The 16318-nt window shown below is 45.2% G+C and overlaps 1 protein-coding gene across 1 annotated transcript; it reads right to left on the minus strand.

Moving 5' to 3' along the window:
- Positions 1-2626: 2626 nt before the first annotated feature.
- On the minus strand, positions 2627-15821 carry LOC128837363 (guanylyl cyclase-activating protein 1-like). The gene is made up of 4 exons (XM_054028537.1): positions 15624-15821; positions 7869-8018; positions 7127-7217; positions 2627-2754 (listed from the first exon to the last, which is right to left on the minus strand). Exons 1-4 carry the CDS (start codon positions 15819-15821, stop codon positions 2627-2629), a joined length of 567 nt encoding a protein of 188 aa, XP_053884512.1.
- Between the last annotated feature and the right edge of the window lie 497 nt (positions 15822-16318).

The following is a 16318-nucleotide window of genomic DNA, read 5'->3' on the forward strand; positions in this document are numbered from 1 at the left end:
AACAGGCAAACAGTAAAAATTTCCAACCAAAAAAAAGAACAGGATTAATGAGTCTAAACACAACACCATATTCCTGCACCTCACTAAAGCCCTGTTTTGCCCATTGCCTTGTTAGTGCAAAGCATCCATTGACTGTGCTGGATACTGTGAAAAGGGGTGACATGCTGGGTGTATGGACATGTCAGCTGACTTAAATAGTGTAAAAATAAGTAAATACTTACAGATAGCCAAAACTAATATGGAAACTGCACATGCCAAGAATATTATATATGCTCATAAGCATATACAGCTACTCAGTACAAGACACAACAAGCATCTGTAACTATTTAGTGACTTCTCTTGAACAGCGGCAGCATATATGGAAAATTCTTTAGTGTCCTATAAAAGCAAAAACTAGATTTTCCCTGTGCAGCAGACACTGGTGTGCATTCCTCCCTATGCACAGCTCAGCGGCAGGGGTCACAGATCACTTGGGATTCTCTGGTGCAAGGGCTCAGTGTCACTAGGAATACTCTGACACTGCATCCTACCCAGAGTTCCACTGGCACCTAGCCAGGACAACTGCGGCATCACTCTCTTCATAGGAGCCACCTCAGCCCCCAAAATGTACATGGAAGCAGTAAATGTCCCTTGCGGAGGAAAACTCATGTATACCAGAGTTTGACAAAGAAATTGTGCCCTGATCTCACTGGATTAGCAAAATCCAACACAGTGAACCACAAGTGTCTTCTTAGGAATTTCATGAGATTGATGAAAGGTGTGCGTCTATAAATCTCTATCACACTTAGCTGGACTTGAGTTAGGTCGGGGCGGTGGCAGTAATCCCCTTCCATCCTGTTCAGCCAACAAATTCGCAGCTGGGGAACATGCACTCTGGTGCAAGTCATAATTTATTTGCTGAGCTTTGCCTCTCCCCATCCCACAGCTTTCTGTACCAGTACCCCACATGAGCAAAGGTGCAGACCAGTTTACAAACAGTGTTGGTTTGAAGTACAGCATTGGGTTCAGCCAGGCAGCCACAGTATCAGAAACCAGACAATTTGTTAGCTGCATTGAAAAGAAAACAAAGGAGGATGTGTGACAAAGGGACGGTTTAATGATTCTACTGGCTGTCCCTATGCAAAACAAAGAGGCAACTGGTTCTGAGATACCAGAGCATGAGTGCTTGGTTCTCCACTCTGCTACACCAGTGAAAACTCAGTTGACATCAGAGGCATAACAGTGTGAGGAATCAGATCATGGCTTCAGGTGCAAAGAGCATAGAGAGGTGCGAAGACTGCAGAGAGGGCTTCATCACTGAGATACTGCTTTTGGCTTGCCAAGTTGGGTGGAGATCCTCCCCCCATGCAGTGTGACTGCACTTTGCACCTTTAATTGGACGGAAGAGTTCCATGTTCTGGCAAAAGCTGCAAACAACACTAATAATGGTGCCCAGTGCAATTCAGTCCCTGGGAGTCAGCAGGGAACAGGACCCATCACCACTGCTCTTTGGGCAGTGCTCCCCAAATGGTGAGTCCCAACCCACTAGTAGGTCATGGGAAGGTTCTAGATAGGTTGTGGGGCCCTAAGCAAACATACACTTGTCCTGGCCTGGTGCAGTCTCTCCTATCCCATGGAGTGGGTCCGGCTCCCATACTAGGCGCTGTGACCTTGCACATGGGTCACAATGCCTCTCACTCAAATTTGGCCTAGTCTCTCCTCTGTCATGACAGAGGGGTGGCTGGACCAAACCTGAGTGGCTCTGCGACCCTGTGCACCAGGTAGCAACACCTGGAGCTGGGAGAAAGGCCCAGTTCTGTGAGATGGGAGCTACTCTTGTGGGAGTGAGTACAGAGCAGCCTCTTCCACGACCTCTCCACTATACCAGGCAGGAAGGTATCAGGGAGGAGGATGCATATATGTAACCGTGTGTGGGGGGGTCACAAAAAAGATAAAAATGCAGTTGATGAGTCATCTTAGTAAAAAGTTTGGGGAACCACTGCCTTAGCAGTTAATTTGTTTCTTCTAGTGAGTTGGCTTTGTGTGAGCAGGGCCAGTTCAGACAGGCTGCCAAATCTACAGCCCACGTGCGCCTCACCCAACCAAGGGAGGGTGAAGTGCTATCAGGACCATTAGTGCACTCACACCAATGCCACGTCAAGTGAAGCATGAGTTGCTTTGTGCTGACAGAGCTCTATGCTAATAAAAGCTGAATCCCCTGGGGCTTTCCAGCCTCCCTTTTCTCCAAGCTTTTGCCACAGACACAAACATATTCTGGACACATTACATATGCCCTACCCCATGGGTTTGACACTCTCCCCCGTTATCAGGCATGTCAGAGCAATCTGGGGCAGGCAGAGGGGAGAAAGTTGTGCACTTGGCCCTTTTGGCCCAGAAGGCCAATCAAATAGCATCATAGGGGTCCAAGTTTGTTGAACCAGCATTGTGTGTATGTGTCTGAGTTGCAGCATGTGTTCAAGCACACAAACACACACACGCAAAAGAAAACACGCACATACAGAACCACGTCTCTCTCTCTCTCAACCCACATACCATATCTGTTTTATTCTCATGCCCACCTTCTTTACCTAGTTGCACACCCATCTGTAGTCTCTCTTTCACACACCCCTCTCTCTTCCAGATGGCTCTAGACACTGTGCCGCCGGTTGTTGATCATGGTCACAATGTGTGACAGGTCCAAGCTCTTCATCATCACCTCCATGAACTCCTCATCTTTTCTGGCTCCTTCCACAAACTCATCCAGTGAAAGCTCACCTGTTTCAGACAGAGACAGATGACACCAGGTCACTCTCATTCGTGTCTGGGGCAGAGAAAGGTGGGAATAATTGCCCCCTGCACAATCAGTGAGGCCACCCCTACAGAGTCAGTGTTTGGAACTACTGAACAGCCTGCTCATTTTGAAGCCACCAGAACTGGCAGTGCTGGTAGGTCTGGAGCCTCCTTTATCTCCATGCAAGTCTGACCTTCGCTCCTGCCTCCTTCCCAAAAAGGAGTTAACCCATAAGAAACTAGTTCCTCTCCAGAGACAGGTCACTTGGGGTACATTACGGGGCAGTGTGCCATGCAGAAGGGAAGGTCTGTGGGGCCAAGGAGGAAGGGCCATGGGGAGACTGCTCTAAACAGTGAGTTGACATTGGCCTGAGACTCCCAGGACTAGCCTGAAGTACTGCTGTGCCCACCTCCCCCACTACTGGCGCCTGCAGACAGTGCACAGCAGCAGCTTAGAGAAGCTCCATGCAGGCAAGGCAGCCAGCAGATGCATGGGAGTGGCAAAGATAATGTTCAGGGAACGGGCCTCTTTCGGAATTCACAGGGAGGCAACTGAATGGGGCTTATGTTGGGGGAATAGGAGAGCGTTAGAGAGGGAAGGCCAGAGGACAGGAGGACAGAAAACCTATTTAAGCTACAGTGACATACCTCCTGTGACTCTACTGCCTGCCCTGGCCCAGGTGACTTTTTATTATCCCACGCATCAATTCCCCCAATCCCCATTTAGCTGGGACCCTGGTTTCCATCCCTAATTCCACTTTCTCTCTTGGAAAATTTCTGGCACCAGTTCTACATCCTCCATAAACACAGAGGGAAAAAATGATTGGATTTTTGCCCATATCTCCCTCTCCTGTCTCAAAAGGCTGGATTCTGTGCAATGCTGAGTCCTACAGTCCTCACTGGAAACAGAGAGATTGCCAGGGGTTGCTGGCTTCTAGGAACACAGGAATTGCAAGACTGGATCAGACTCATGGTCCATCTAGTCCAGTGTCCTTTCTCCAACAATGGCCAACAGCAGATGCTTAGGGGGAAGAGTCAGGAAACCTCACATTAGGGACCTAGGATTGGAAGGGACCTCCTGGGTCATCAAATCCGTTCCCTGTAATTACAGGAAACCCTGGCATATAATCTCGTTAAGAATGTATTTCAAGATCCACCCAGTAGCTAGTTAGTTTGTTTGCACCCACTACTCCTATTGGAAGACTGTTTCAGAACCTCATTCCTCTGATAGAAATCTTCTAATCCAACATTGCTTAAACAGTTGTTCTCCCTCTTTGTTGTTTCTCCACTGATGTATTTATAAAGACCAAGCATATCCTTTTTCTGCCTTACTTTTGCTAGGGTGCACAAGCCAAGCTCTTTTAGCCTCCTCACATGAGATGGGTACAAAAAAGAACTAGATAAATTCTTGGAGGATAGGTCCATCAATGGCTATTATCCAGGGATGGTGTCCCTGGCGTCTGTTTGCCAGAAGCTGGGAATGGGTGACAAGGAATGGATCACTTGATGATTCCCTGTTCTGTTCATTCCCTCTGGGGCACCTGGCACTGGCCACTGTTGGAAGACAGGATACTGGGCTAGATGGACCTTTGGTTTGACCCAGTGTAGCTGTTCTTATGTTCTCTAGTCCCCAATCATCCTGGTAGCCCTTCTCTGTACCTGTTCCAATTTGAATTAATCTTTTTTTAACATGGTGACCAGAACTGTACCCAGTATTCCAGATAAGGTGTTCCCAGTACTTTGTAAAATGGCATAAATATTTCCCTCTCTCTACTGGAAAAATACTTCACCTGATACATGTTAGATTTGTGTGTATTAGTCAACTGCAGAATGCCTATGAGGCTCCAATGTAATGGGGCTATAAAAAAGCAAATGCAATCCTTTCTCATCCTCTGTCATTTCCAATGTTGACACACACACCCCGCCCCAGCCTACACAGAAATTCTTCTTGTTAGTTTCTAAGTGCATGAATTTGCACTTTAGGAAGCTATAGGATAATCTGTCCACAGGAAAGACTCCTCCTAAACCCCAATAGTTAGAGAGTGGCTGAAGCCCTAAAGCAGGAAGTTTATAACTCTTCCAGAACTCTTTTGTTAGTCTTCACTGTTGTAATTATGGATATGCTTATTATCCATATAACCATCCAATACCTCTTGAAGTCTCTGTTTGAACCTTGGCTTGAGACAGTTCGGCATTTTGCCACTGAACAACAACACTCATCAAAATGTGAAAATCTCTACCAGGGACAATATGGCCCACAAGCCTGGGAAAAGAACTAGTAGCTGATGCTGCTCTACTGCCTGTTCAAAAAAATAAAACCTAGTGTGACAGAGTGGGATATGGCTACATCAAACTGTGAGTGATCTTTTGTTTTGTAAACTCCATTTTTGTACCCTAGCTGCCATTTTGTGTTCTAGGTTAAAAAAACAGCCTGGCCTGGACAAGGTCTGTCTGTTCCAGACACTGCCCCACTCAGGAGGCACATGGGACACCTTGTAGAGGACTATTGATGATGGAGCCATCCAGTTTGAAAAACTCTCAGTGACTGCCCAGCTCAGGGGACAATGGTTTTCTTCATATAGGACTCACATAACAGGTTGGCATTTCCCAGCTAGGTACCTGGCAGAACAGGGTCAGACAAGATTCAAGGAGGGGGCTCCTCTGAGAGAGGGGTCAGCATCTGTCAGAAGTCCAGGCTAGAAGAGGGATGGTACCTAGCCTGAAATGCTGTCTAGACCTCAGACTCACAGAAGGGGTGAGATCAGACTAAGTGGGGGTGGGCATGGGGCAGGGAGTGCGTCTCAGGACTGTTTGTTATTTTGCAAAGATCTGTAACTCTCTAGTGCTTTCCTCAGAGTAAATTGATAGTGATTAAGATTCCTTGACTAGGTCTGTGTTCTTTCATTGCTGACCAAATTGTCCCTGAAAGGGTTAATTGAGAAGATCAGTGCTCCCACACCGAGGTGGAACGCTGAGGGAACAGGTCTAAGGCAGCTGGACTGCTGAGCCCCACATCCCAAGGGTGGAAGATACATGTTGTGCACCTGGGAGTGTACTTTAAAGACCCAGAGCTTGGAACAGCGATTCAGCTTTTCCCCGACCTGGTTGATATAAGTGCATGTGGAATCCAGCAGTTGGCTTTACTCACATCAGACTTGTGTCCTCCCAGAGGGGCAATGGGCCATGTACTGACACTTAGTAGGTCAAGCAACAGAGAGTCCTGGGGCACCTTTAAGACTAACAGATGTATTGGAGCATAAGTTTTTGTGGATGAATACCCACTTTGTCAGACACATGTTCACCCACGAAAGCTTATGCTCCAATACATCTGTTAGTCTTAAAGATGCCACAGGACTCTCTGTTGCTTGTTACAGATCCAGACTAACACGGCTACCCCTCTCATACTTAGTAGCTCAAGACACCTGAACTATCTGGAGTAGAGGGCCTGCAGAAAGTGGGAAGCTTACCTACCACAATACTGGGGTATTAGCCTAGACTCCAGCTTCCCAAGACAGATGTCCAAAAGCTGGAACTGGCCCAGACAAGGGAGATATGCTGGCAGGTCTGACTTCCACTTCCTGGCTTGATCAGTTCTCTTCCACACTCCTCTTCCGATGTACAAACCTTTTCTCTACCCTTGATTGTTTTATCATTTTTTGTTGCCCCATATTAGAGCCTGTCATTCTCACAGGCTTCCCATTCATTTGTGTCCAGCTGAAAAAGTTGCCCATGAACTCTCTGCTCCACCTTCTCTGATTCCAAATCCTTCATACCTCAGGATGATCTCCCCCACCTTCAGTATCCCCCCAAAACCTCCCCACTCAGGTAATTATAGGTCTTTCAGTCTGACAGTGATCCCAGACAAGATAATGGAGTGGCAGATATGGGACTTGATTAATAAAGACTGAAAGGAGGATAATATAATGAATGCCAATCAACAAAGCATTCAGAAAGGAAAGTGTAACACCAACAGATGCTGGTCGTTGTCAGGCGGGATCAAACCGGGACCTCTGGAGCTTAGTGCATGAGCCTCTACTGCATGAGCTAAAAGCCAACTGGCTGTTAGCTCAGGCTGTAGAGCAGAATCATTTTATCTCTCTAAGTGGTCTCGGTGCCACTAGATAGGACAGAACACCACACCCAGGAGCTGTGTGGTTTACAGAAGCATTAAATGAGAGGAGCAATGCCTCAGAAAGGGCATAGATGGAGGAGTGTGTGAGATCTTATCAAAGACAAGAGAGCATAAAGTTAGCAAGGAGACTACTGGAGGAGACTGGGCCCCAGTGTATTGCTGGCAAGATGAAGTGTGAGGGGCCGAAGGATGAGCTGAGTCAGAGGGCAGAGACAGGAATCTCACCATCGCCATTGACATCGATCTTATTGAAGACTCGGTTGGTGAACTCCTCCGCACTAGTTTCATGGTCACAGCCATTAATAGCACGAATAGCCTGGAAGAGAAGAGGAGGAACTAAGCAGCTGGCCCAGGATTAATCTGCTGCCATGGGCCCATGGGTGGGACTGATCAATCACACACCTCATAGTGCAGGCTCAGAATATAAAACACTCACAAATGGCCTCAATATGAGCAAAGGTGTCGCCCCACTCCCACCCACCGTTTCCATGGGAAAAGCCTGGGGAAACCACCAAGCCTCACAGCATGCCCTGAAGGGCATGAAATCTGGATTCTGGTGGATGGAATGGGCAACTAATGCTCACTGAGCATGCCATCCAACAGCCTCCACTCATGCAAGATAGTGGAGTACTAGCCCAAGCAGCTACTAACAACTGCCCATGAATCAGACAATGACAAAGGCAGGACCCAAATTACTTATGCCTTTAGAGGTTAAAATGCATCCCTTGAACTTTACCTGGAAATCAGTTTGTACCAAGGAAAAGTCATGGAGCCCTGGTGGGGTCACATGCTCTCCAGAGGTAATGTTGCTGGATAAACAGACCATATTCAGAACTAGTTGCAGTTATTCATTCAATTTAAGGTGCAGAGTCTCTCTGGACTCTCCACCGGTGAGATTCAGTGTGGGCATCCCACTGATTTACAGAATAATGAGGGCCAAAGTGTACACAACCCCCTGTGTTATCACCTTAATGATGTTGAGCAGTTCATGTCGGTCAATGCAGCCATTGCCATCCACATCATAGAGCTTGAAGTACCAACGTAATTTCTGTTCCATCTTTCCCCGGAGAACTAGGCTGAGTGCAGCCACATACTCCATGAAATCGATATACCCATCCTGTGGGAAAAAGAAAGGGAGCATGAGAGTTAGGGTTCACAGGCATAGGTGCTGAGAGAGTCCTGCCTCTATAGCTAATATCTCTGCAAGGTCAGGAAAGGTGTAGCTAAGTGCCTGGACACCAGAAGCTTGGCCTTAGTGGAAAATGGCTGGCTTTAGTCTAAGTTGGGAAGAGGAAACAGGCAGCAGCCTGGCTCTGCTCAGGATGCATGCGATAGTTATGGGTCAACTTCAGATTTTTCTACAAAATGGTTCTGGAACACTTGAGAAAACAGGCTCCATGTAATTATTATCTCTTACATGTTTATAATAGCTCCTGTGCTCAGTGCTTTCCAGATGTGAAGCCCTCACTCCACATGTACATGAACATGTCCTTCTCCCCACAAGCCATGACTGATTAGGGGGCAGGAGAACCAGCCCCAGAACACTGGTTGGCTAGAGGACTGGGGTGACATCTCACCCCTGACTTCCTGCTGTCAGCCTATTTCTCATTGTAGGCGAGGAATGCCAATTCAGAGCAGGAGCTCAGCCATTCCCAAGTGGTTGTGTCCATGCCAATCAGCTGGCACAGAGGCTGAACTGCATACAGGAGCCACAGGGCTTAGGTAAGAGCACACATTGCTATTGCTACTGCTGGGAGGAGGAAGAGACCCAAATGTATCTTGAACTTGGGGTTAGGGTATCAGCCTAGGGAGCAGGCTGGGGCATAGTCACAGGAAAGCTGGGAGGATGGTCCATATGCAGCAGAGGAGACCTGACCATCAAGGCATCCATGAATATGGACACCAGACAATGCAGCAGAGATGAACTCACCACTCCAAGCTCGCACTGGCAGTGGAAGAAGTAACCCTATTTTGGGATTAAGAAACTTTGGACAGGGGCTGATAGGACACCTAATCAGGTTAGAGAGCTTTCCTCTGTATATTTAGGCACAGGGGACTTGGTCCATTGCACTATTGCTGAGGTATGGGGAGGCATGTGTGACTTTCCCCTCCTAGGGGCCCCTGAATGGTCCTTTGTACTAACTGAGGTCTGGCTCTACCCAGCTAAAAGTGTTTGTCTATAGCTGAGTGCAGCAGTTATTTCTGGGGTTAATTTCTGACTCAGAGAGGACAGAGACAGAGGTCGGGGAACAAATAGGAATTCGCCTGTGCTGAGATAATAGCATGGATCTGGGTGCCATGCATTCTAATGTACTAAGGGACTTCACAGATTTTAAGGCCAGAAGGGACCACTATGATCAAGTCTGACCTCCTACATAATGCAGGCCTTAGTTGTTACCAACTGATTCTTGCATCAAGTCCATAAAGTCTGGTTGCAATACAGCAGTGGTTCTCAACCAGGGGTATGTGTACCCCTGGGGGTACTTAGAGATCTTCCAGGGGGTACATCAATTCATCTAGATATTTGCCTAATTTTACAATTGGCTAGATAAAAAGCACTAGCGAACTCAGTACAAACTAAAATTTCATACAGACAATGACTTGTTTATACTGCTCTATATACTATATAATGAAATGTAAGTACAACATTTATATTCCAATTGATTTATTTTATTATATGGGAAAAATGAGAAAATAAGCAATTTTTCAGTAATAGCATGCTGTGACACTTTTGTATTTTTATGCCTGATTTTGTAAGCAAGTAGTTTTTAAGTGAGGTGAAACTTGGGGATACTTGGAACAAATCAGACTCCTGAAAGGGGTACATTAGTCTGGAAAGGTTGAGAACCACTGCACTAGAGCATAACTTTTAGAAATATAACTAATCTGGTTATAGTGATAGAGAATCCAGCACATCCCTATATAAATTGTTCAGCAAGTTAATTAACCCCATCACAGATATTATTGGCCTGCCCCTGCCGGCCACCCATGATACTGCTATGAGGGAACCCAAGCCACTAGGTCCCTAGGGTGTTTTAAGCATCTGGAGCCTAAACAGAGTCCAGCCATTGCCCCTCCACCTTGGGATCCTTAGGTACAGTCTCAGAGTGCAGACCCTCTGTTTTGCACTCCCTCTTGAGAGCTGGAAACTATGATGATTTTGGTGATCTGTCTCTACAGATTATGAAGTCTGGTTAATATTATGGACTTGCTCTTATGAAGACTACTGTATGATGAATGCCTCTCTGTATGTGTATTCATTATTCCATTCTATTCAGAGTCATATATGGCATTCCTCACCATAGTATCTGTGCATGGTTGCACATTAAGCAATGTGACCACACATATGTTGTATGTTTACTCTCTCATCCTCTTCCCCCAGAAAGCAGCATGTGCAGTGGAAAGTCTTGTTTTGGTGGTGTATGGGTTGTATTTTTAATATAAATATACCTGTTGCTATGTGTTTATGTTAGAGAAGGCAAGGTCAAAGAAGTGCCTGGCATTAAATGAGGATATTAATATAATATAATATAAAATCACAGAAACTTGGTGGAACAATGATAATCAATGGGACATGGTAATACCAGGGTACATAATACTGTATATAGGAATGACAGACCAGGGCACACTGGGGGAGTGGTACTATATGTGAAAGAAAGCATAGAGTCAAATATAGTAAAAATCTTAAATAAATCGAACAGTACCACAGAATCTCTAGGGACATAAATTCTGTCCTTGAATAAGGAGTACAGCAATAGGAATATACTAGCGAACATCTGACCAGGATGGTGATGGTGACTGTGAAATGCTCCAGGAGATTAGAGAGGCTATAAAAACAGAAAACCCTATAATAATGGGGGAGTTCAACTATCCTCATATTGACTGGAAACATGTCACCTCAGGGTGGGAGGCAGAGATAAAATTTCTAGACACCATTAATAACTGCTTCTTGGACCACTTAGTCCTGAAACCCACAAGGGGAGAGGTAATTCTTGATTTAGTCCTAAATGGAGCACAGGATCTGGTCCTACAGGTGAATATAGCTGAACTGCTCAGTAATACAGATCATAATGTAAACTTACATTTAACATCCTTGTAGGGGGGGAAATACCAAAGAAACCCACCACAGTAGCATTTAAGTTAAAAAAAGGGGAACTACACAAAAATGAGAAAGCTAGTTAAATAGAAATTAAAAGGAACAGTCACAAGAGTGAAATGCCTGCATGCTGCATCGATACTTTCTAAAAACACCATAATTAGAGGCTTGGACTATATGCATACCCCAAATTTAAAAAAAACCCCTGTAACTGGACCAAAAAATGCCACCATGGTTAAATGATAGAATCATAGAAGATTAGGGTTGGAGAGACCTCAGGAGGTCATCTAGTCCCACTCCCTGCTCAAAGCAGGACCAACCCCAACTAAATAATCCCAGCCAGGGCTTTGTCAAGCCGGGCCTTAAAAACTTCTAAGGATGGAGATTCCACCATCTCCCATAGGTAACCCATTCCAATGCTTCACCACCCTCCTAGTGAAATAGTGTTTCCTAATATCCAACCTAAACCTTCCCCACTGCAACTTGAGACCATTGTTCCTTGTTCTGTCATCTGCCACCACTGAGAACTGCCTAGCTTCATTCTCTTTGGAACCCCCCTTCAGGTAGTTGAAGGCTGCTATCAAATCCCCCCTCACTCTTCGCTTCTGAAGACTAAATAAGCCCAGTTCCCTCAGCGTCTCCTCATAAGCCATGTGCCCCAGCCCCCTAATAATTTTCGTTGCCCCCCACTGGACTCTCTCCAATTTGTCCACATCCTTTCTGTAGTGGGGGGCCCAAAACTGGACACAATACTCTGGATGTGACCTCACCAGTGCCAAATAGAAGGGAACAATCACTTCAATCGATCCGCTGGCAATGATCCTACTAATGCAGCCCAGCATGCCGTTAGCCTTCTTGGCAACAAGGGCACACTGTTGACTCATATCCAGCTTCTTGTCACAGTAATCTCCAGGTCCTTTTCTGCAGAACTGCCGCTTAGCTAGTGGGTCCCCAGCCTGTAGCAGTGCATGGGATTCTTCCGTCCTAAGTGCACTTGTCCTTGTTGAACGTCATCAGATTTCTTTTGGACCAATCCTCCAATATGTCTAGGTCACTCTGGACCCTATCCCTATCCTCCAGTGTATCCCCCCAGCTTAGCGTCATCTGCAAATTTGCTGCGGGTGCAATCCATCCCATCATCCAGATCATTAATGAAGATGTTGAACAAAACCGGCCCCAGGACCGACCCCTGGGGCACTCCGCTTGAGAGCAGCTGCCAACTAGATATCGAGCTGTTGATCACTACCTGTTGAGCCCAACAATCTAGCCAGCTTTCTATCCTCCTTATAGTCCATTAATCCAACCATACTTTTTTAACTTGCTGGCAAGAATACTGTGGGAGACCATATCAGAAGCTTTGCTAAAGTCAAGATATATCACGTCCACCGCTTTCCCCATATCCACAGAGCCAGTTATCTAATCATATAAGGCAATCAGGTTGGTCAGGCACAATTTGCCCTTGGTGAATCCATCTTGACTGTTCCTGATCACCTTCCTCTTCTCCAAGTGCTTCACCATATGAAGTGGGTGCAGTTCTTTGTCACATATTTTTCCTAATGGCACAGAGAAAGCAACTGCCTTTGCATCACAAATATTCACCACTTCTAAGAAGAACTAGGCACCAATAGACCGTGAAGCTCTCAGCATTATCTTTGGAATTCGGAAGTTCCATACCTATCTGTATGGTAGACATTTTACCTTGCTGACAGAACATTGCCTGATCCTTTCAATTTTTGTACTGAAAGATGGAATTCCGCCATTAGCTGCTGCTTGTATGCAATGTGGGCATTGCTATTTTCAGCTTACTCCTATACTATTCAATTCTGTAAAGGAACTCAGCACCGCAATGTTGTTGCACCTCAGGAGAGTTCTCAGAGTCTTAAGCTGTTCAGGGAAATTGGCTCTTAGGTCCCCCCACGATAATCCTGGTATTAGGTGAGACACTTATGTAATTCAGCTCCTCACACTAGGGATTGATTTGTTTCCACTATTAACCCTTCTGCTTTTTTCACTCTCATGTCTATAATACAAGTTAAATATTCCTGCACCCACAGCAAACACCTCCTGCACACAGCACTTGGCCTTGCACAGTGTGTAGTGTCCAAGACCAATGCATGGATGCATTAGAAAGCTTGGATGACCTCAGCTCAGGTTCAAGGATGTTTGCAAGAGGGACTTTAAAATGTTCAATCTTGACACTACAAGCTGAGAAGTTGAAGCTAGCAATGGGCTACACTGGAGGGCTGTGCTGCACCAGGGAGTCAAAGAAACTGAAGAGTAGTGGTTGAAAGAGGAAAGCAAAGAGGCATGCATAGCTGGCCTCAAGCATGAATAGTGTGTTGGCTTCATCATGTGGCTCTGTGCTTTATGCCTGGATTATCTGTGGCAAGACTGTCACTCGAGAATTTGACTTTTTAGTCACTCGCAATGTTGTAGCATAACAAATGGTAACTCAAGACCTTTGGTGCTTACACCATCATCTTTCGAGACAGATGGTTGCCATTCACTACAAAGCTACACATAGTCTTAGTCCTATGCTCTGTAATAACTCTATACAAGAGCTCAACACATTAGGCTTCCTTCATATTTATTAAAGGAGATCAGTTGTACACCCTGTGTGAGATGGGAGGTCACCTGTACTGACCTGCCAAACCTCAGCTTCATACCCATTGCTCTTGGGTTGTTATGGCTTTATTTAAATACTCCAACTTCAAATCTAGTCTTTTTTTTATATAAAGAGTGAAGGTCCCCTTTTGAATAATTAATATTTACTGCACAACCTGGTGCCTAAACACTATTGTGCCAGGCACTTGGGAATATATATAATATTATTTTATCATTAATAATAACCTATTGAACATCCCCCTTCTTCAATACTTCTCACAGTCCCAAAATACCTCAAGAAAGTGACTCTGGAAAGCAAGTTTCAGAGTGGTAGCCATGTTAGTCTGTATCAGCAAAAAAATACAAGGAGTACTTGTGGCACCTTAGAGACTAACAAATTTATTTGGGCATAAACGTTTGTGGGCTAAAACCCACTTCATTGGATGCATGCAGTGGAAAATACAGTAGGAAGACAGACAGACAGACCAAGTAAATTTGTTAGTCTCTAAGGTGCCGCAAGTACTCCTCGTTCTTTTTCCTGGAAAGCAAAGGGCTTTGTCTGAGCTGTCTTAATATTTTTGGGTGGGCCTGCAAAACAATTTCCTGTTTACCATGGTCACCACTGTAGACACAGGACTGACCTGTAGATTTTAGGAAGGGACAGTGATTCTTTGGGATATGAGATATTTATATAGAACCCTCAGCCCTGTACTGCTGTACAGGAGTGCAGCTGCTCATCTCTCTCAGCTTTATAGCTTGATTTACATCCATTTATATTTTCAAGGCTGTTGTCACAAGGAAGGGAGCTAGAGACATACTGTTTTCCTAAATGAAAGCAGACAGCTACCTTTAAATTTCCAGACCCAATGAATCAATGGCTCATGACTTGGCTGTACTGGGCCCCAAGGCAGCTCTGGTGCTTTTCAGTTTCTAAGCACTCCACTGTAAACTGACTGTACTTCCCAAAAATGCTGTAAAAGCAAAAGGACAGAGGATGCCTCAGCATCTCTATAAAGAGATGACACCTAGGGAAGCACTTGGACCTGGTAACTCCTGCAAGACCTTCTGATTCCCCTTCCCCCCATGCTTTTCTTTCCCTCTACCAACCTGACTGCAGTCATCTATCCAATTCACATCTGCCAATGATTAGTTCCCTCCTTGACCCACAGATACATGCCCCTTTCTAGCTTGCCACCTCAATAAGATAGTCAGTAGCTTGCAGCAGGGAGGTAGCTACATGGGATGTATCAGCCTTGGAATCAGGAGTTTCAGGGAGGAGTCCTACCCTGCCTCCTAGGTGCTCTAGACCCCATTTCTCTATCCTCTGTTGAAAGCCCTAAGCTGGACCCCCTACACATCCATAATACAGTCATTTCAATTGCAAACAGTCTGGAAATTGCCCTATTGTGTAAAATTTACAGATAAATCTATTTTAGTGTTCCATATTCTCAAGTGATATCTGATACTGGGCAAACTACAGGACTGTAATAAAAGGACTGAAAAGAGCCTGGTTCAACCTGCATCCACTTCCTACAATGCTCTGTTAACCAAGCAAGAGAGATACACTGCAGCTTATGGCAAGCACCTGATAAGAGGGTTCATTATGCAGGTGACCAAACTCAGGACACACAGACAATGAAGTGCCATAGCAGAAGATGCAGGAACCTCTCTTACACGAGAATCATCCAAGAATACAAAAAAGGAATGTAAAATGCATAATTTTGCATTCCTACACACTACAAATACACAGGGTCCCTGAAATATACTAATCTTGCCAGAGCAATGAACAGTAATGTGACAGTCAGGCTCCCCTCTTTCAATATTCTAAACTCCATCTTGCTCCTTAAGGCACATTTCTTACATTCAGATGTTTAAGTTTGATGCCCCTGCTATAAAGCATTTTGCTGACCAAGATTTGGAAGTAAAATCAGAGATGCAATCATGACTGCACTAACTGTGATACTTTGGTTTCTTTGTGAGCAGTACAAGGCTGTCTAAGTTTCCCATTGGGTAAGAACATACCTTGTTCATATCAAAAGTGCGGAACATCTGTTCAATGTACTCATTGGCCGCAGGATCCAGCCCGCGAAGCCCAAAGAACTGTTTAAATTCATGCTCAGTCAGCTGTCCTGATGGACACTCGGTCATAAACTTTTTGTACCAATGGTGGATCTCAACGGTTTGCAGATCATCTACTGTGGAACTACCACTGTTCCCCATTTGCGTGGTGGATGCTAAGAGCCGTCTGGAATCACCTCTTCCTCTTACTGTTCTCAAAGCAATCTCTGCCTGCTGCCTTCCACCTTCACTCTCAACATCAGCTCATTTAAGTGAGGGATATACCCTCCCAGAAGCCAATTACAGTTGTTAATCTGCTCTTATGCTGACTTAGAAACCTTAAAGCCTCAATGATATAAAGTCTCCTGGAAATGGAAAGAAGTTGAAGGATAATCTAGCAAAGCACTGCTATTTCAGGAGGCAAATCAGAAGGGGTGAGAGATAATCAGATACTGGCAGGAGGAACTGCCTTGGTATTGCCCTTGCTTTCCATGCATTGGTCTAATTTTACATGAAGATGTTATTTGACCTTTCTGGCCAAAAAAGGCTGAAGGCTGTGGTGTTTGCAGTAAAAAAAAATGAATTAGAATTGTGATCTGCTCCTCTCTGTGGCTTCACAGTGACTGAGTCAAAGTCTTGGATAACATCGTATAAAACAC

Source organism: Malaclemys terrapin, chromosome 1 (assembly GCF_027887155.1).
Source record: "Malaclemys terrapin pileata isolate rMalTer1 chromosome 1, rMalTer1.hap1, whole genome shotgun sequence".
In the NCBI taxonomy this organism is placed as follows: domain Eukaryota; kingdom Metazoa; phylum Chordata; order Testudines; family Emydidae; genus Malaclemys; species Malaclemys terrapin.

Coding starts and splice junctions, on each gene's coding strand:
- LOC128837363 (XM_054028537.1), bottom strand. CDS start 15,821: ATGGGGAACAGTGGTAGTTCCACAGTAGATGATCTGCAAACCGTTGAG. Junction 8,019..15,623: donor GCACTTTTGATATGAACAAG/GTATGTTCTTAC, acceptor TTTTTCCCACAG/GATGGGTATATCGATTTCAT. Junction 7,218..7,868: donor AACTGCTCAACATCATTAAG/GTGATAACACAG, acceptor CTTCTCTTCCAG/GCTATTCGTGCTATTAATGG.